Source organism: Wyeomyia smithii, chromosome 3 (genome assembly GCF_029784165.1).
Source record: "Wyeomyia smithii strain HCP4-BCI-WySm-NY-G18 chromosome 3, ASM2978416v1, whole genome shotgun sequence".
In the NCBI taxonomy this organism is placed as follows: domain Eukaryota; kingdom Metazoa; phylum Arthropoda; class Insecta; order Diptera; family Culicidae; genus Wyeomyia; species Wyeomyia smithii.
Window position 1 is genome coordinate 210,077,475 of NC_073696.1, and position 21,604 is coordinate 210,099,078.

The following is a 21,604-nucleotide window of genomic DNA, read 5'->3' on the forward strand; positions in this document are numbered from 1 at the left end:
TACGTTTCCTTTGCCGCAGCTCAGAAAGTTGTCTCAAAGAGAGTCTTATTACTGAAAAATAACTTTGATATACATATTCTCGAGGCGAATGCCAAATTAGGCAAAGCCTCTTTAAAAACAAAAAAACATTATCATTAGATCACAAATCAATCAATTTTTGAACCTTTCTCACCTTCGTGAAAACATTTTACCGTTCAAAAAAATCGTGGAAAAAATCCACACTAAACGTCACATATAAATTTTCATATATGTTAATTCATCACTCTCTCGTAAACTGTTCGAAAATTCGCGGGAAAAAGTGCTACCTAAATAAGAATGACACTAAGTTATATTTTCCCTTTTTGAAGCATAGTGGACTATTTATAGTGAAGTTTCAATAAATTTTGCTTCAGTTTGCGAAACTTACGTCGTTCTTGTAAGGTTTTATTCTATAAAAAATAAGCTTCATCATTTTTATTCTGTTCCAATGAATTAAACGTGAAATCCTTCATTGTGTATATCGGACATAAGCAAAGTAAAACGGGGATGTCTCAGAAGTAGGCTGGTCCGATCATGGTTCAAAGCTGGTCCGATCATGATACAAAACAGGCCTTTGCATTTCACCAATAACTCAATCTTTAAAGCAAATATTTCATATAAAAAGTGTTCCTACATTAAATTTAAATATTAAAGAAGCATATTACTGGAAAATATACTGCAATCTTTAAATATTCGATTCTGAAATCACTGCTTGAAAACAAGACTTGGTAACAATTGCAAGGGCGAATTGTGCTCGAAAATAGACCATTTTTCAAAACTTTTTTAATAATAGTAATACTTAAGTAATCCAAAAGAAACCTTCTAAACATCTTCGGAAGAAGTTTTTCGATGATGTGGGTACATATTTGATATAGTTTTTCATTCAATAGTTGAGAAATCTCGTATATAAAAAAATGGTCCGATCATGGTACATTTTCTGACTGGTCCGATCATGATACAACACCCTAATCTAGACATTGGATTGTTTGCTTATCGCATTTGATCTAGAATGAAAGTTAACATTTAGTTCTCATGTATATATATTACCTTCTCCCAATCAGAAACTTCGGTGAAGCTTTATTGATTTTGATTTCACGAATTATCCTGTCTGCGTTAATACCATTTGAAATGTGTTTGTTAGCAAGCAAAATCGCTTTCTCCCGCCGATCGAAAGCCGGCTGACCTACGTCAGCGCTGAACAAACGAAAAACGGACCAAAACACCGCCCTTCCATAGCCCTACAGGAAGTAGAACTTTCCAGCTAAAATGTGACCGCATAAAAGGCAAACAATAGCTCCAATTATGCTATCGTGTCCATAAATCGGTGGTACGGCAAGAGGAAATATTTTTCCCGTTTTTGCACTTACTCCCTATGGCTTATAGGCAACCAACCACCGCAGAACGCTGCTTGCTCTATGTATAGCGGAAGCCTCTGTTTAGCGCTGCTGTCAAATTTATTAGCCAGATCCGTATGCGCCATCCGCACCATAAATGTACACTTCACCTGTATACATAAAGTAAAAGCAGAACTGTAATCCACCGGAATAAGAAACGAAATGCCAAGTTTTTCGTCAACCGGCAACTTTTGTTTATGGAAGGTTTTTGTTTTCTGCTTCTCGGTGCGGTTTGCATTTATCGTGGCTAGTGGTCATTAATAAAATGGACGCTAGAAACGTTTTGTTCTACGAGCAACGTTTTGTTACAACTGCATAATTTAACTGGTCTTTCAGATTAGCAATGAAGGATGAGATTGTCGAGTTAGTGAGCTCTCGCATTCCTACGCAAATATGTCTTTCAATAAGAAGTTTATTTGAATGATCGACATCAGATAGAAGGGTCAAATCTTGGTTTCAATCCGGTCCGTTCTAGACCGGAGCAAGCTTTGAAGACCGTTTCGGTTTAATCTGATCTAGCTCCGTTCCGAAGCCAGGTACAGGGTTTAGAAGGATTTAGCTGGGAGGACTGCGCATGCGTTTGCTCGCATATTCGAGTTTTCTTTTATGGTGCAATTATGATTGTGCCCAGTATCACTACTTAAATATGCTAGCTTCAAGGTTGAATCACCATGATGTGCGATGTTAAGGCGCGTTTCATAGTGACCTTGTTCTCAGAGACATCGACCACGTTATTTCAGTTCACACAGTTTTCGATTTCAAACGCATAATTTCTGTGTAATATTGTGATGGAGTGATGACCATAATAGTGCGAAAAAAGTTTTTTTGCGTTTTACTCCGAAATATAATCGGACTTCTACGATAGCACTCCGTTCGTTTTCTCGGTCTAATGTCGATCATTGGTATGATTTACTTAAGCATTCTATGCATACGGCGTCACATAAAATCCATGAAAATTGGTTTCATTGGCTGATTGACTGACAATCGGAGGAAATCGTCATGAACTTTGATGCCAACATCCGAAAATCACGACCTCTTTTTATGGGCCTGGTATGATCGCATAATTGCGACTGGGTGTGTTGTTATCTACGCTTCAGTGAATCAATTGGATTCCCCAGAGGTAAACGACAGGTAAGGTAAACGAGGTAAGGTAAACGACGGTGCATCGAAGCAAGTCATCGAAGCCATATCTGAACCCAATTGGCTGATTCTAGATTACGATTTTTGTGCACCGGTTAGTAGGTAGGTATGGTTACTGCTGAGAATGCTGTCTGTCTTTCGCTGCGCTTAACGTCGTAAACTGAGTCAAGCTACGGTCTCTGTTATCCTACAAAAGATTTTGTTTAACTTATCCAAGCAATTTACGCCCTAATAGGAGCATAAATTCATCTAGCCGGTTCGTAATTGATGGCCCAGTGGCTGATCCCAGCTTACACAAGTGAAACATAGTGGCGAAATATCGGCGTAATATTTCCTCTACCTTTACCTTGATAAATGCATTTCGGGGGAAACCATAAAACTGAATAAATGAAAACCAAACTTCGCCCTGGAATTAAATTTTCACTTTTCTCTTTCAGCTGCACTAGAAATGCCCCGCCATGGTGCTGCGAGGTTGGCGACTCATCGGGTTGGCCGGTACCATAGTGGTGTACATCGGCGGTATTCTGTTTCTCTCGTTTGTCAGTCTCCAGAACCCACAGCAAAAGCGTAACCATGGCCGAGGCTACGGGGAGTTCGAAACATTGCGCAACCGGGACCTAGGACTGCTGGGCAAAAAATTACCCCTGCAATGGTGCACCGAGCTACGGTACATGGATAGTCCTCCGCCGGCACCAAAGGTTAACAAGTTGCTCGAAACCTTTCCGGGTCATATAGTGAAAAAGTTTAACACGTACAGCTTCAACAATCAGAGCCCAGACGTCCCGGAAAATGTCCATGACCAACGACAGCAACGGCACAACGATGCCTCCCGTGGCAAGCACAAACGAACGGCGTCGTCGGCCGCGGTCGACCACTCATCTTCCTTCTTATCGTCGCAATGGCCTAATAGTAATAATAATAACAACAGATTTAACAGTAAGCTAGCAAATAATGATAGAGTAACAAGTGATAGGGAGCTGCCGGCCCAAAAGTCTTCCAGCCGGAAGCTGACAGCACTGGTATCGTTCCCCGGCAGCGGAAACACTTGGCTGCGATATTTGCTGCAGCAGGCAACGGGTAGGTTTAGTAGATAGCTATCCGATTTGCGATCTAACATTTTTTTCATTTTTAGGTATCCTCACCGGAAGTGTGTACAAAGATTACGGCCTACTCAAAAGTGGCTTCCCGGCTGAAAATGTTGCCAATTCTTCAGTGAGTATAAGCTTTAAATTAAAAATTCAACTTCTAATCAACTAGTTGAAAACTGTTCTGTTTGAAAATATGTTTTCAAAACGCTAATCGTTAAATCGCTTAATTTGCAAGAAGATATTGTTTACAAAAATTCTTTCAAATTGTATGTGCTTTTCATCTATCATGAAAGCTGTATTAGTTTATACCACTTGATACCCTCTCGAACCATTATTTTAGCTTTCTTTGCTAATTGCTTGATGTTAGTAGACGCGTAGCTCAGTGATTTTGCCTTTTCGAGTATAAACAGCACTACTAATACCTACAAGTTAATGCCGGATATCAGTTTTCCTTTTAACGAAATTTCAAAAGTAGAGCATCCGGCAAGCAAGTTAATGAGAAAAAAGTCTGGCAAGTTTTTATTTCTTCTGAAGTGAATACAGCCTTATTACGAGACGCAAGTGAGAAAAAGGTCGCAAAGTGATATCTGCCGTGAAATCTGGGTTATTATAAGTTAGAGATGGTCGGCTTTGATGTTTTTCAAACCCGTACCCGACTCGAATCCGATATTTTTCGGTTTAAGTCCGAACCCGACCCGAAACCGAAATTTTTTTTCGCTCAAACCCGAACCCGACGAGTACGGGTCCGGGTTCGCGTTTCGGGTTTAGAAACCACGCCGCCAAAGATCGTCCTTAGTACTCGTCGTTCGAAAACTCCGAGCACGCGCAGGTCCGTTTCATGCCCGTATAAAACAACCGGTCTTATAAGGGTTTTGTACAGGTTACACTTCGTGCGGGAGCTCAGTCTGTTCGACCTCAATTGCTTGTGGAGCCAGTGGAGTAGGCACGACTTCCGCTGATAATACGCCTCCGGATCTCCCAGCTGGTATCATTGTCCTCAGTAACCAGTGAGCCAACATAGACAAACTCATCGAGTACCTCGAACTCATCGCCGTCGATCGTAATGCTACTTCCTACGCGTTATCGATCGGCTTTGGTTCCGCCGGTTAGGATATACTTCGTTTTAGACTTATTTATCTGCAACCCAATCCTCGCTGCCTCCTGTTTTAGTCTGTTTTAGTTTAGTTTTAGTTCTGCCACTGCTCCGCTCAATTCATTACACCCTGTAGCGCAATGTTGAATAACAGGCAGGAGAGACCATCAACCTGTCGAAGCCCCCTGCGGGATTTAAATGGACCCGAAATCCGCACACAGCACTGCGTCCCATCCACCGTAGCCTTTATCATTTTAATTAGCTTCCCCGAAAAGCCGTTTTTGTCCATGACTTTCCATAGCTCTTTTCGATTGATAGAATCATACGCGGCTTTAAGGTCGATGAATAGGTGGTGCGTGGTATTCACGGCATTTCTGGAGGATTTGCCGTATGGTGAAGATTTGGTCCGTCGTAGACTGTCCTTCCATGAAGCCGGCCTGATAACTTCCCACAAATCTGTTGGCTAGGGGTGAAAGGCAGCGAAAAATGATTTGGGAAAGCACATTGTAGGCGGCATTCAGGACGGTGATCGCACGATAGTTCCCACAATCCAATTTGTCGCCTTTTTATAGATAGGGCAGATAAACCCATCCTTCCACTCCTAGTAGCTGTTCTGTATCCCAAATTCTTGCAATCAGCCGGTGCAAACAGGTGGCCAGCTTCTCCGGGCCCATCTTAATAGGCTCCGCTCCAAGGCCATCCTTCCGAGCCGATTTATTGTTTTTCAGCTGCTTGATGGCATCCTTAACTTCGCCTATCGTTGGGGCTAGCACGTCTTACATTTGTCGCACCGGCGGGATCGCTTTCTCCGCCGCCATAGTCTCCTGCCTGGGCGCCATTCAGGTGTTTGTCGAAGTGCTGCTTCCACCTTTCAGTCGCCTCACGATCGTCCGTCAGAATACTACCACCTTTATCCCGGCACATTTCGGCTCGCGGCACAAAGCCTCTGCGGGATGCATGGAGTTTCTGGTAGAACTTTCTCGTTTCCTGAGAATGATGCAGCTGTTCCAGCTCTGCAAACTCCTCCTCCTCCAGGCGGCGCTTCTTTTCCCGAAAAATTTGGGTTCGCTGCATCTTCTTCTGTCGGTGTCTTTCCACATTCTGACGAGTGGTACTGCGCATCTCAGCCGCCCGCGGAGCATTCTCCACATCCATCACCCTAGTACATTCGTCGTCGAACCACTCCTTCGGTTGGGTTCGTCCCACATGCCCGATGACGTTCTCCGCCACGCTGTTGATGGCTGTTTTAAATGTGTTCCAACAGTCCTCGATAGGACCTTCCTCCAGCTGGTCCTCTTCCGGCAGCGCAGCTTCGAGCGAATGCGCGTAGTTTTCGGCGACGTTAGGTTGCTTCAGTCACGCGAGATCTAACCGGAGCGGGCGTCAGTACCGAGTGTTGTTAACAACGGAGAATTGTGGGCGCATCTTAACCAGTTAGTGGTCCGAGTCGACGTTAGCGCTCCTATAGGATCTGAGGTCGATGATGTCTGAGAAGTGCTGCCAATCAATCAGAACGTGGTCGATTTGTGTTTCCGTCTGATTTGGTGACCTCCAGATGTACTTGTGTAGGAGGTTGTGCTGGAAGCAGGTACTACGCACGGCCATGTTCTTGGAGGCGGCAAAGTCTATGAGTCTTAGGCCCATCTAGTTGGTCCGCTGGTGCGCGCTGAACTTTCCAATCACCGGTTTGTATTCCTACTGAGTGTTGGAATCCCCGATGATGATCTTTTTGTATCATAATCGATCATTTTTATACTGGCCCTGTCAAAATTGAATACGCGTAACTCACCGGCGAACCCTGTTATCAGAAGGTTGTAAAAATAAGACGAACACACGAGGTAACCAATTTAACCAGACCAAGTAAATCCAGATTTAGAGAACCGGGAGCTGAGAGATTGAGCAGAGACAAGTTCCGCTATTGATCTTGCGCCTGAAGCAGTCTGCACTAGAGATGGTCGGGTACGGGTATTTTTACCCGATACCCGTACCAGACCCGTACCCGACGGGTTCGGGTCGGGTTTCGGGTAACGCCAAAAAATATTTTTTGGGTTCGGGTCGGGTACGGGTAATTTAAAAACCAAGGCTTCGGGTTCGGGTCGGGTACGGGTTTGAAAAATTCTCAACTGGTTGGGTACGGGTCGGGTACGGGTAATTTTTCGTGCATTATGAGAATTTAATTATTAACTTTTCTAGCCTAGGTGTTTTAGCATAGTCTTGGTCTGGGAGGGAGAAACGGATACGAAGCAGCACGAAGTTGCATCGGTAACGGTATCATTGATTTCTATAGAAGAATGATTGCATTTTGCTCGACCGTGGACTTATTCGAAAAATACTTATTATGATACTATAACTTCATCATGAGTAAAGCAAATAGTATGCTGGGCTTTGCTAAGCGGTTCAGCCACAATTTTCAAGACCCGTATACTATCAAACTATTGTATATTACATATGTTAGACCTATTGTAGAATATTGTAATCTCATATGGATCAGTCAAAAAGCAATTCCTTCTTTACGCGCTTCCCCCTTTGAATTGGACTGCATTTCCTCTGTCATCGTAAGAAGCACGTTGCATGCTCATTAATCTGCAAATACTTAAACAACGCCACGAATTTGCAATGCTATTCTTCGTCTATGACATTATTTCAATTCGTATAGACTCATCTGCATTACTATCACAACTCAGCTTTAATACACCTTCACGGCATCTTAGAACGAGAAAACTTTTTTCAGAAAAACATTGCAGAACTAATTATGCAAAAAATTGTCCCATAAATCGAATGATGTGTCAGTATAATCAACATTGTAAAACCATTGGCATAACAATGTCAAAAAAAATTAAAAACTGTCTGAAATACACTAGAAATATTTAGCTCGTAACAAAAACATTGTAAACACTATAAATAATAACTGTATGAAATATGTATGTAATCTACATTTGCTTGACGAATTAAATAAACAATAAAAAATAAAAAAACAACATCCACACAAGCAATGAAATTAACAATATTTTCTGAAACATAATATTTCTGTCCTTTGGTAAGCTACGAGTTTTGAAAGTTTGCCGATTTTTTTTAAAGCATTTTTGTTGTTTAAACGTGTAAGCAATGTTTGCAAATAAACTCTTTTCGGCAGACCTCCTACGTAATTATTACTATATTATATATTATTATTAGTATCAAAAAAAAAGTCGTTTGGTAACAGTTTCTAACTATACACTCCATCACGGTTGAGTCTTGATTTTCGTTTCACAAAATAGTGAGGTATGAAAATGTAAAATTATTGCAACTCTGCGCATTTTCTATTGCAGTCTACGTATATATATATATAAATTAAAAAATCTGAGGAAACTGACTCGAAAAATCTGTGTTTTGCATACAAATTTGCACATTTAATATTCCTGATGTTCGAGTCATACTCGGGTTACAGCAGGAAAATAGTTACACGCTATCAAAAAACGACGAATGTGCGTGTCATCTGTTTCGATAATTTTTTAGTGTAGTATTCGTTTCTCCCTCCCAGGTCTTGATTTGCACTGTGACCAGGGATGCCTCATGTACAGAAATATCTGTGTTATACCGAATTTTAGATTCCTGATTGCTACGATGTGCACATAAAACTCGTCGCTTAATTTAAACTCTACCAGACATGCATTTTTCACCATTGTTGTGCGAGTTGTGCTAGTAGGGTAAATTAACAAAATAAAAATTTTCAGCAGTTTATTTAAATCATACGTATGCATACAAAATAAATAATTGAAATCCCTGATCAATTTTAATATGAGGTAACTAACGGAACCCAAATTATCCGTACACTGTTATGAATAGATATTTTGCTGCGTGATAAAAATGATCAAATTTTCAACATCAGACGAGCGGACGCTCTTAGTGACAGATGCTACGCTGGATTCTGGGAGCACCAATACATCGCCTGGAACTCTGGTTTATTGACATTCGTTCACATGAACACTCGGGTCTAGCCCAACTCTGGCCATCATCTCGAGAAACCACATATGACAATCAGTGCATAAAATGTACGAGGTAATCAGGTATTTAAAAAAAAATTAAATAAAAATCCAGGACGGGTCGGGTACCGGTAATTTCGGGTTATTTTTCTTTCGGGTACGGGTCGGGTACGGGTAGTTAAAAACAAACTTTTTCGGGTTCGGGTCGGGTACGGGTATTTAAAACAAACCCGACTTCGGGTTCGGGTCGGGTACGGGCTTGAAAATTCTCGATGAGTCGGGTACGGGTCGGGTACGGCCCAGCCAACCAGATGTCGTATATAAAAGCATAGACTTAGTCGTAAATCAATATACTCCTAATCAGATTCGTATATTCTGGCAACAAAAATCAGGCTATGTAGAATTTAAACCGTATTTAATAACAAGTCATGATTCATAAACGACTCAGCTTAAAGCATCGTATAAATCTTCTCAAAAAGTCGTAATCAGTCGGGTTAGTTCGTATATATTGCAGAGTCATGATCGATATATGATTTCGATTGCTTCATCCAATAAATCGTTAAAGTTGGGATACCTAATCGAATAAGGTGCTAAACGTAATCTCAATTGAACATTTACAATCAGTAGTGTCAAAAAAAATCGAATTTTACCGCTGTTGTATACACAAATAATACTCAATAAAAATGAATAGATTTTTATTGAAAAAACAATTACAAAGAATGAAAAAGAGTGGAACATACAGTCGTCTCCGAAAAAAATATACTGAATGTTATAAGCGTTCCAAAAATCAGGGAACTCGTTCGCTTTCTAACGATACTTTTATTGCATCGCAAAATGCAACTTCATTGAAGCAAAATGCATATTCGGAACAAATCACAATCGCTATGGAAGATCCGGTAGCAGTGAATAAAAATATGATTCCAACCAGCTCTGACATCTACATTGCAGAGCAAAAAGGTAAGAAATACTTAACATTATAGTGTATCTATTACTGATCTCTTTATTACGGTTTTAGAAACGAGCTCTGATATAATCGGATCAATCAGAAACTGGGCTGTGAGTTTTCATATATCTCAGTCCGCTTTACAATCCCTCACTATGATTTTGAACGATAGCCTACATTTTAAACTTCCAAAGGATCCGCGTACTCTAATGGCAACTCCCCGCGACATAGATATAAAACAAATGGAAGATGGCTGTTCATATTGGCATCAAGGCCTTGAATTTTGCCTTAGATCCATTTTGAAAAATTTAAAAAATGCATTGACAGTTTCTATCAACATTAATATTGATGGTGTACCAATATACAAAAGTTCAACGAAAAATTTCTGGCCGATATTGTTTAATATTCAGGAATTTTCTGATATAAAACCAGGTATCATCGGGATTTATTTTGGAACTTGTAAACCTAAAGACGTAACAGAGTATTTGAATCCGTTTGTAGAAGAGTTGATACAATTACTGGAAAATGGCCTGGAAATTGGTGGTCATCGGGTTTCAATAAGAATACGGTGCTTTATTTGTGACACACCTGCGCGTGCATTTATTAAAGGAGTGATCAATTTTAACGGTAAATACGGTTGTATCAAATGTACAACTAAAGGCACATACTCTCACATATCGCGAACCATGGTGTTTCCTGATATCAATGCTCCCAAACGAACAGATGCGTCGTTTAGAGCGAACGAATACTCTAATCATCAACGTTGCAACTCGCCACTTATTAGGCTGCCAATTGACATGATCGAGGACATCATTGTTGCTGATTCGTTGCACTTGCTTGAGTTGGGAGTCATGAAGAAACTGCTCAATGGATGGCGCACTGGCTGTTTATCGATGAACGCAAAATGGAGCACTTTTCAAAAGAAACAAATTTCAAATCTGTTAGTTTGTGTGCGATTTCCCATGGAAATTCATCGACGAATGAGATCTTTGGATTTTGTTTCGCTGTGGAAAGGCTTGGAATATCGAAATTTTTTGAATTATGCTGGTATAGTTGTACTCAAGGATTATTTACCTGACAAATACTTTACTCACTTTATTATTCTTTTCTGTGCCGTTCGTATTTGCTCTGTTAGTAAATATTCTAACTTATTAGAAATTGCTCGATCGCTGTTTAACGACTTTTTGATTCAATTTAAATCATTATACGGGGTTGAGTTCATGACAAGTAACATACATAATTTATGCCATGTAGTAGACGAGGTGGCAAGATTTGGTCCTTTGTCAACACTTTCAGCATATCCTTTCGAAAATTGCTTGCATTCTTTAAAAAAAACTATCCAAACAGGTCCTAATCCATTAGCTCAGGTAGCAAACCGCATAACAGAAAGATTGCAAACTTATCGATCAATCTGCACCTTTCAACAGCATATGTCACCAATGTTTATTTCTACACGACAAAAGTTTGTAGATGAGAAAATGACAAATGAACAAAAATTGGTTTTACCACAACTTACACTATGCGCTAAATTCAAAGATAAGTGGATTTTAACCAATGATCACGAAATAATGGCATTTTTAAAAGTAATTAAAACTGAAACAGGTTATTTTGTTGAAGGTCAATTTATATCATCAAGAAGTAACTATTTCGATGAACCATTTAATTCATCGCACCTAGATGTGTACATAGCAAAACTCTCATTTTCTGGGAAACGAATAATTAATATCAACTGCATTTTTAGCAAGTTAGTTGCAATCCCTAAAGCTGAAGGTGTCGTATTTATACCACTTATACATACAATTGTTTGAATATTATCTAATTTAAGTTATCTTAGGTTAATGTTTCGGATATTTGTCGAAGGAAAATAAAAAAGTTATCTTAGGTTAAGTAATAAAATTCAAACGTTTTTTTCTCTTCAAACAAATCAAGGAACTTAGTAGTTCGAAAACTAATTATGAACAGCACTAAACAAAATAAGTTCAACTCATATCATACTCCTCCACAGGTTCGACATCAGCATTAGCAGCTTCTATATCCATTTTATCATCATGAAAATTGTGTTCTTCATCACTGTCGGTTTCGTTTAACTCAAGAGGATTTCCGCATTTGATCTTGCCAATAGCTTCATGTTTAGGAAACTTCTTTGTTATTATCGTTTTCCGTGTAGGACGGCAAGCAGACTTACGTAACTTCTTGTTTATGCTTCGAGATTTACTGTACCTGAATAAACGGTTTCTACAGAAACTCTCCAATTTCTGTGCATGGTATGTTGGATCACCAATGCATACTAATCTCACCAACAGCTGCAAAATATTACCGAATTCCCGGAATCCTCGTTTTGATTTTTTACCTCTGCTGATACCGGTCCAGGTAAAACGAGTCCAAAACTCTCTTGTGAACAAGCAATCGACGATCGTGTAGCAAGCATTGTCCCCATTTCCGTTGTATGAATTTGGTGGAATTATCCGTGTGAAATATACTAGCTATATAAAAACTTAATTAGTAATAATATGTGAAGGTATCAATTGCAAATATTACATATTTCTCGCAGAGATCTTCGTTTCCCAACTTTACATTCCACTCGTGCAATTGAATTTCATTATCAATGGGCAGGTGGTTTTCAACAGGGTCGTCATATACTTCCAGAGTAGTCTTGTTAGAAGATTTAATGTTCATTTGCATCAGAGCAGTCAATTTGGAGAAATGATCATCAAAGCACCTTTCCACCACAGTTTCCACCGTAGTTTGAATAAATTGTTGCAAATCTTTTTTTAACTCTTCATGATTGTTAGCTTCGTTGTTCGCTGTCAAATTAAATTAATTAGTTTCTCTTAAATTGATTGATTTTTTAGCAAGAAACATGAAAACATTCATCCACCCATGGGACGCAAAAAAAGACTACTCTCAAAAATTGTGACATAACTTGTACGTCGCACAACATGGGTTTCATTCTCACCAGTGATAATTTGAGTATCCGTAGTTTGTTGATCTGTCCTAGCATCCGATACAAAGTAATAATCTTCTCCTGTGCAATATATTGATTCTTTGTTTTGATGAAGAGTAGGCAATGTTTCTGAAACATAAATAATAATAATTTTGTTTTTCTTTCGTTGCAAATATTTTATCTATTCAATAGAAGAAACGGAAAATATTTTTAAGTCCAATAGTTTTGTATACTCACCAATAATCAGTGTATTTGCTGGTTCTCCATTTATAATTTGTGGTTCCGGAGGTGGCATCTGCAATATCATTGAACTAGCAACAGGTGTTGATGGAATCGGTTGCTGAATCACCACCGACTGCGTGTGCTGTATTTCCTTACTCTGCTGCTGCGTACGAAGTGGCATTTCATTATGCATTACTTCTGAAGTATCCTGAGAATTTCTGTCAAAATATTCCATCGATGTTGGACCAGGAAGCTCTTGACCTTTATTCGGTATTTTCTGAATAGCTGTTTTGAAATCAAAATAAGTATCATTTTTTTATATGAGACTCAACTTACCTGCAAGCATGGTATTATAATTCTTGTTTTTTGGAAAAATTGATTTTTTCGGTGGCTTGAGTTTTTCCATCTTTCCCTCAACATCCGACACTTCTTTTTTGGTTAGCTCATCTGCAATTTTTTCCGCCGCTAGAAAATTTCTAACTTTTCTGGAAATAATGACCGGAATACGTTTGGTGGCACCGTGAAATTCAGTTCCAGTTGCCCGTAACGCTTCAATTTTCTCGTTGGACATTTTCGGCCACATCAAGTTTCCACTCTTTACCCACGACACCGGTACCGCTAGCACTTGAAACTTGTTATTCTCGATAAACTGTACGACCGCAAACATTTTTTAAACGATTTGCTTCCAATTGAACCGGGAATTATTTTCGAATAGGCGATCTGTTTTGTTTTAGTTTGACGTTTCTCATTACAGTGATGCCAAGAATAATAGATGGATGAAACCGTTCGGTTTTTACATATTTTTTAAACAATAATAAAATATTTTAGTTTGCTCTTTTCTAGTATAATTTCATTTATTATATTTTATTTCATTATATTTGTAGCAATTATTATATAAATAAAATAATCTTTCAACACTGGTGATTGGCTGGTGAAGCAACATTACTAAAATCGTATAGCTAGCTGAAGAAAATCGCCTTATCGTAGAAAGTCAATACAATCGGATATAACATCAGAGAGTCAGTGCAAATGTTAGAACTAAAACATTATGATTCCCATTCTTTGTTACGTATGCATTCTTATACGACTTTGGTGACGCATGTTGTATATATATGAGTATTAACTTTTTACCAAGAGAGCAGAGTATATTCCCAGCCAACATTTATGTTGCTATATTTTAGTTGCCAATGAATTATACGTTATTTTATTCCTTCAAACAACCCGTATATATTGCACTGAATAGCTATATACGCACTAATTTGGAGGCCATATACGTATACCAATATTGATTCCGACGATTTCTTTCATCCTGTTATGTAATCTATATAGTTCTACGATAAGGCGATTTTCTTCAGCTAGCTATACGATTTTAGTAATGTTGCTTCACCAGCCAATCACCAGTGTTGAAAGATTATTTTATTTATATAATAATTGCTACAAATATAATGAAATAAAATAATATAAATGAAATTATACTAGAAAAGAGCAAACTAAAATATTTTATTATTGTTTAAAAAATATGTAAAAACCGAACGGTTTCATCCATCTATTATTCTTGGCATCACTGTAATGAGAAACGTCAAACTAAAACAAAACAGGTCGCCTATTCGAAAATAATTCCCGGTTCAATTGGAAGCAAATCGTTTAAAAAATGTTTGCGGTCGTACAGTTTATCGAGAATAACAAGTTTCAAGTGCTAGCGGTACCGGTGTCGTGGGTAAAGAGTGGAAACTTGATGTGGCCGAAAATGTCCAACGAGAAAATTGAAGCGTTACGGGCAACTGGAACTGAATTTCACGGTGCCACCAAACGTATTCCGGTCATTATTTCCAGAAAAGTTAGAAATTTTCTAGCGGCGGAAAAAATTGCAGATGAGCTAACCAAAAAAGAAGTGTCGGATGTTGAGGGAAAGATGGAAAAACTCAAGCCACCGAAAAAATCAATTTTTCCAAAAAACAAGAATTATAATACCATGCTTGCAGGTAAGTTGAGTCTCATATAAAAAAATGATACTTATTTTGATTTCAAAACAGCTATTCAGAAAATACCGAATAAAGGTCAAGAGCTTCCTGGTCCAACATCGATGGAATATTTTGACAGAAATTCTCAGGATACTTCAGAAGTAATGCATAATGAAATGCCACTTCGTACGCAGCAGCAGAGTAAGGAAATACAGCACACGCAGTCGGTGGTGATTCAGCAACCGATTCCATCAACACCTGTTGCTAGTTCAATGATATTGCAGATGCCACCTCCGGAACCACAAATTATAAATGGAGAACCAGCAAATACACTGATTATTGGTGAGTATACAAAACTATTGGACTTAAAAATATTTTCCGTTTCTTCTATTGAATAGATAAAATATTTGCAACGAAAGAAAAACAAAATTATTATTATTTATGTTTCAGAAACATTGCCTACTCTTCATCAAAACAAAGAATCAATATATTGCACAGGAGAAGATTATTACTTTGTATCGGATGCTAGGACAGATCAACAAACTACGGATACTCAAATTATCACTGGTGAGAATGAAACCCATGTTGTGCGACGTACAAGTTATGTCACAATTTTTGAGAGTAGTCTTTTTTTGCGTCCCATGGGTGGATGAATGTTTTCATGTTTCTTGCTAAAAAATCAATCAATTTAAGAGAAACTAATTAATTTAATTTGACAGCGAACAACGAAGCTAACAATCATGAAGAGTTAAAAAAAGATTTGCAACAATTTATTCAAACTACGGTGGAAACTGTGGTGGAAAGGTGCTTTGATGATCATTTCTCCAAATTGACTGCTCTGATGCAAATGAACATTAAATCTTCTAACAAGACTACTCTGGAAGTATATGACGACCCTGTTGAAAACCACCTGATAATGAAATTCAATTGCACGAGTGGAATGTAAAGTTGGGAAACGAAGATCTCTGCGAGAAATATGTAATATTTGCAATTGATACCTTCACATATTATTACTAATTAAGTTTTTATATAGCTAGTATATTTCACACGGATAATTCCACCAAATTCATACAACGGAAATGGGGACAATGCTTGCTACACGATCGTCGATTGCTTGTTCACAAGAGAGTTTTGGACTCGTTTTACCTGGACCGGTATCAGCAGAGGTAAAAAATCAAAACGAGGATTCCGGGAATTCGGTAATATTTTGCAGCTGTTGGTGAGATTAGTATGCATTGGTGATCCAACATACCATGCACAGAAATTGGAGAGTTTCTGTAGAAACCGTTTATTCAGGTACAGTAAATCTCGAAGCATAAACAAGAAGTTACGTAAGTCTGCTTGCCGTCCTACACGGAAAACGATAATAACAAAGAAGTTTCCTAAACATGAAGCTATTGGCAAGATCAAATGCGGAAATCCTCTTGAGTTAAACGAAACCGACAGTGATGAAGAACACAATTTTCATGATGATAAAATGGATATAGAAGCTGCTAATGCTGATGTCGAACCTGTGGAGGAGTATGATATGAGTTGAACTTATTTTGTTTAGTGCTGTTCATAATTAGTTTTCGAACTACTAAGTTCCTTGATTTGTTTGAAGAGAAAAAAACGTTTGAATTTTATTACTTAACCTAAGATAACTTTTTTATTTTCCTTCGACAAATATCCGAAACATTAACCTAAGATAACTTAAATTAGATAATATTCAAACAATTGTATGTATAAGTGGTATAAATACGACACCTTCAGCTTTAGGGATTGCAACTAACTTGCTAAAAATGCAGTTGATATTAATTATTCGTTTCCCAGAAAATGAGAGTTTTGCTATGTACACATCTAGGTGCGATGAATTAAATGGTTCATCGAAATAGTTACTTCTTGATGATATAAATTGACCTTCAACAAAATAACCTGTTTCAGTTTTAATTACTTTTAAAAATGCCATTATTTCGTGATCATTGGTTAAAATCCACTTATCTTTGAATTTAGCGCATAGTGTAAGTTGTGGTAAAACCAATTTTTGTTCATTTGTCATTTTCTCATCTACAAACTTTTGTCGTGTAGAAATAAACATTGGTGACATATGCTGTTGAAAGGTGCAGATTGATCGATAAGTTTGCAATCTTTCTGTTATGCGGTTTGCTACCTGAGCTAATGGATTAGGACCTGTTTGGATAGTTTTTTTTAAAGAATGCAAGCAATTTTCGAAAGGATATGCTGAAAGTGTTGACAAAGGACCAAATCTTGCCACCTCGTCTACTACATGGCATAAATTATGTATGTTACTTGTCATGAACGCAACCCCGTATAATGATTTAAATTGAATCAAAAAGTCGTTAAACAGCGATCGAGCAATTTCTAATAAGTTAGAATATTTACTAACAGAGCAAATACGAACGGCACAGAAAAGAATAATAAAGTGAGTAAAGTATTTGTCAGGTAAATAATCCTTGAGTACAACTATACCAGCATAATTCAAAAAATTTCGATATTCCAAGCCTTTCCACAGCGAAACAAAATCCAAAGATCTCATTCGTCGATGAATTTCCATGGGAAATCGCACACAAACTAACAGATTTGAAATTTGTTTCTTTTGAAAAGTGCTCCATTTTGCGTTCATCGATAAACAGCCAGTGCGCCATCCATTGAGCAGTTTCTTCATGACTCCCAACTCAAGCAAGTGCAACGAATCAGCAACAATGATGTCCTCGATCATGTCAATTGGCAGCCTAATAAGTGGCGAGTTGCAACGTTGATGATTAGAGTATTCGTTCGCTCTAAACGACGCATCTGTTCGTTTGGGAGCATTGATATCAGGAAACACCATGGTTCGCGATATGTGAGAGTATGTGCCTTTAGTTGTACATTTGATACAACCGTATTTACCGTTAAAATTGATCACTCCTTTAATAAATGCACGCGCAGGTGTGTCACAAATAAAGCACCGTATTCTTATTGAAACCCGATGACCACCAATTTCCAGGCCATTTTCCAGTAATTGTATCAACTCTTCTACAAACGGATTCAAATACTCTGTTACGTCTTTAGGTTTACAAGTTCCAAAATAAATCCCGATGATACCTGGTTTTATATCAGAAAATTCCTGAATATTAAACAATATCGGCCAGAAATTTTTCGTTGAACTTTTGTATATTGGTACACCATCAATATTAATGTTGATAGAAACTGTCAATGCATTTTTTAAATTTTTCAAAATGGATCTAAGGCAAAATTCAAGGCCTTGATGCCAATATGAACAGCCATCTTCCATTTGTTTTATATCTATGTCGCGGGGAGTTGCCATTAGAGTACGCGGATCCTTTGGAAGTTTAAAATGTAGGCTATCGTTCAAAATCATAGTGAGGGATTGTAAAGCGGACTGAGATATATGAAAACTCACAGCCCAGTTTCTGATTGATCCGATTATATCAGAGCTCGTTTCTAAAACCGTAATAAAGAGATCAGTAATAGATACACTATAATGTTAAGTATTTCTTACCTTTTTGCTCTGCAATGTAGATGTCAGAGCTAATTGGAATCATATTTTTATTCACTGCTACCGGATCTTCCATAGCGATTGTGATTTGTTCCGAATATGCATTTTGCTTCAATGAAGTTGCATTTTGCGATGCAATAAAAGTATCGTTAGAAAGCGAACGAGTTCCCTGATTTTTGGAACGCTTATAACATTCAGTATATTTTTTTCGGAGACGACTGTATGTTCCACTCTTTTTCATTCTTTGTAATTGTTTTTTCAATAAAAATCTATTCATTTTTATTGAGTATTATTTGTGTATACAACAGCGGTAAAATTCGATTTTTTTTGACACTACTGATTGTAAATGTTCAATTGAGATTACGTTTAGCACCTTATTCGATTAGGTATCCCAACTTTAACGATTTATTGGATGAAGCAATCGAAATCATATATCGATCATGACTCTGCAATATATACGAACTAACCCGACTGATTACGACTTTTTGAGAAGATTTATACGATGCTTTAAGCTGAGTCGTTTATGAATCATGACTTGTTATTAAATACGGTTTAAATTCTACATAGCCTGATTTTTGTTGCCAGAATATACGAATCTGATTAGGAGTATATTGATTTACGACTAAGTCTATGCTTTTATATACGACATCTGGTTGGCTGGGTTGTAAATGCTGATGCTTCGTTCCATGTGGAAGGCAAAATATGTCCAGCTCAATCAGAGTTGAAGTGGTGTAGTACACTACACCAATACTTTCTAACATAATCATCGAGAGTTCGAATCTAAGTGGAGAGGTTAAAAACTGGGCAAGAGATTTAAAAAATTGTGCAAATGATGGGTGATATTATTAAAACAATTTAAACTTTCGAGAGTAGTAAGTAAGTAAAAATATAATGTTTAGGTTATATAAGTGGGTTGATTATTATTCTACATTTCCTTTTTAATTATTTAAACCAGAAGTCGTATATTGTACCATGAGATCGTTATAAAATCTATCTGTGTTATCGTATATTTGCAATAATAAATTCATAGAAATCAACTTTTATACTATATAGATTACATAACAGGATGAAAGAAATCGTCGGAATCAATATTGGTATACGTATATGGCCTCCAAATTAGTGCGTATATAGCTATTCAGTGCAATATATACGGGTTGTTTGAAGGAATAAAATAACGTATAATTCATTGGCAACTAAAATATAGCAACATAAATGTTGGCTGGGGGGTAACAAATTTCCCATACCCGACCATCTCTAGTCTGCACTACTTCGCAAATTAATGTTGATCAACCGGTCCTATCTTGAATTTTTTAAATAAAAAAAAATGGCAGAACTTCCATCGACACGCATCTAACGGAAGAGCTCCGCTATGCTGAGACTCTTAGTCTAAGTCACACCTTATGTCCTTGTTTATTTTTCACATCCTCGTGAAATTACATACATTGCCCACTTTACTAAACATAAAATGTAAGTCAAAAGACACAAAATGTAAAGGATATTTTAATAGGAGCGCTTTAAAAGTAAAAGTTTAAAATAAAACAAAAACGGTTTTGGATAACAATGGAATTCTTTTTCCCTATGAAGATACATTTGATGCCATTATGTATGGTAATCTATTTCTTTTGCATGGCCCCACGGGCACGCGTGCAGAAGTCCAGACGCTGAACGCAATTTTCGACGGTTTTCAAGCATAAATCGACCGATACTATTGCAATTTCACGTTCGATATTCGTACGAAGTGCATCAATCGTTGCTGGCTTTTGACATAGACAATAGACTTGAGGCAGCCCCACAGGAAAGTCTAAGGGCGTCAAATCGCACGACTGAGAAGCGCCACCGGGAGGATTAGCGTTCTGTAGAGCGCAAATTTCGTGGATTTGTCAAATGACGTCGAAAATTTCCTTTCTAACTTTCGTTAAAACTTCAAATTTCAAGCCAACCCATTTTTATTGATTCTGTTTGGGTCTATTATGTGTATATAATGAGTATGTTATACGAATTGTAACCTCGTTTTGCCTTCTTTTTTGGGATATTTTAGATTTGTGCTATAAATGCACATGGAATGTTTGTGAATTTTGAAACAGGTCTTCATGAGATAAAACTTAATAGACGATGAGGAACAGTTGTGGTGATAATATATATCCTTGCCTCACACCGGCGACTACCTGAATAGGGTCGTACAAGGCTGCGTTATGCAGGACTCTACATATGAAAGCCTCGTACTACGCTTCGAAGAGGTTGACGATTTTATCTGGGATTTCTTTGCGTCTCAAGGCGCCCCAAAGATTTTCACGATTAAGTCGATCAAAAGCTTTTTCGTAGTTTTAGTAGTCGAATTTTAATATATATGGACTCATCAAATTCATTGACCCACTCCAGGATAATGCGGAGTGTCACATTAGGGAACATACTTAAATGACGTAGCATTTTTTTCATGATTTTTAAGCCCCCCCTCCCCCCTCGTAACAATTGGTTACAAAACCTAAACCCCCCTGAAATAAAACATAGCATTCGAATAACCCCCCCCCCCTCTCCGCTTCTGAAAAAACGTACAGAAATACGTGCAGTCAGGTTTTTTTCGCGGTTTTTTATACGCGGAATTTTTTACGAGGTTTTTTTTGCATGGATTTTTTAATTAACGCGGTTTTTTACGCAGATTTTTGAATTAACGCGGTTTTTTTTACGTTTTAAGTGTATATCTAGTAGAAGACTTAGTCCAAAAAATACCCACCGCCCTCCGAAAGATCTGGAATGACCTTCTTAGAGGACAATTTTAAATACTCGTTCTAGGGCGTCTCGGGTTTTTTCTAAGTTCTTCTTGCGGGTTCACTTTACGCGGATTTTTGAATAACGCGGTTTTTTACGCGGATTTTCGAATTAACGCGTTTTTTTACGAGGTACGTAATAAAAACCTGAATGTAGTAACATACATACAAAAAATACTAGAAAAAAAACCGTGTCTAATTCAATTTATTTACAACTTATAGACTCGTGACTGCATCTTCTGCCTCGAAGGGCTTGTGTTTTGGTAGAAGGAGTAAAGGTGTTTAAACAACTTAGTATGATCCACATCTGCAGAAAACACAGAAACTATTCCGGAAATGAAACGAGTATCTTGTAATTTTCACTATTAAAAGCCACAAAAAAGCAACGATTTTTGTATTCAGAACAGATTGTGTGTTTGGAAATCCAGGTGATTGTTCATGTAGCAGAGCTTTTAGAAGATTTCAGAATGCCACAGATAAAAACATTTCAACAGATCTCGCTGCAATACTTTGTGCAATGTTTTAGTGTATTTTTAGAATACATTTTTCCTACAAAATAATCATTCTTTAAAAAA

General features: G+C 37.8%; 3 protein-coding genes across 4 annotated transcripts in view; 2 read left to right on the forward strand and 1 right to left on the reverse strand.

Annotated features, from left to right (window-relative positions):
* Positions 1-21,604, forward strand: part of LOC129727809 (WSCD family member AAEL009094) — a 116,923-nt gene that overhangs the window by 90,487 nt on the left and 4,832 nt on the right. Inside the window, exons 3-4 of the mRNA XM_055686012.1 lie at positions 2,990-3,629; positions 3,685-3,764. Coding sequence (XP_055541987.1) covers positions 3,011-3,629; positions 3,685-3,764 — 699 coding nt within the window. The 5' untranslated portion in view covers positions 2,990-3,010. The remainder of the gene's footprint in view (positions 1-2,989; positions 3,630-3,684; positions 3,765-21,604) is intronic.
* LOC129727808 (uncharacterized) lies at positions 8,956-13,515 on the reverse strand. Its single transcript, XM_055686009.1, has 5 exons — positions 13,141-13,515; positions 12,820-13,089; positions 12,595-12,711; positions 12,177-12,442; positions 8,956-12,121 (listed from the first exon to the last, which is right to left on the reverse strand). Exons 1-5 carry the CDS (start codon positions 13,469-13,471, stop codon positions 11,618-11,620), a joined length of 1,488 nt encoding a protein of 495 aa, XP_055541984.1. The 5' UTR covers positions 13,472-13,515; the 3' UTR covers positions 8,956-11,617.
* Positions 10,269-18,192, forward strand: LOC129727810 (uncharacterized). 2 transcript variants are annotated; one of them, XM_055686014.1, is made up of 5 exons: positions 10,269-14,786; positions 14,838-15,107; positions 15,216-15,332; positions 15,485-15,743; positions 15,799-18,192. In XM_055686014.1, exons 1-4 carry the CDS (start codon positions 14,456-14,458, stop codon positions 15,709-15,711), a joined length of 945 nt encoding a protein of 314 aa, XP_055541989.1. In that variant the 5' UTR covers positions 10,269-14,455; the 3' UTR covers positions 15,712-15,743; positions 15,799-18,192. The 2 variants fall into 2 exon arrangements, with proteins under 2 accessions (XP_055541989.1, XP_055541988.1); XM_055686013.1 differs by having other exon boundaries at positions 15,485-18,192.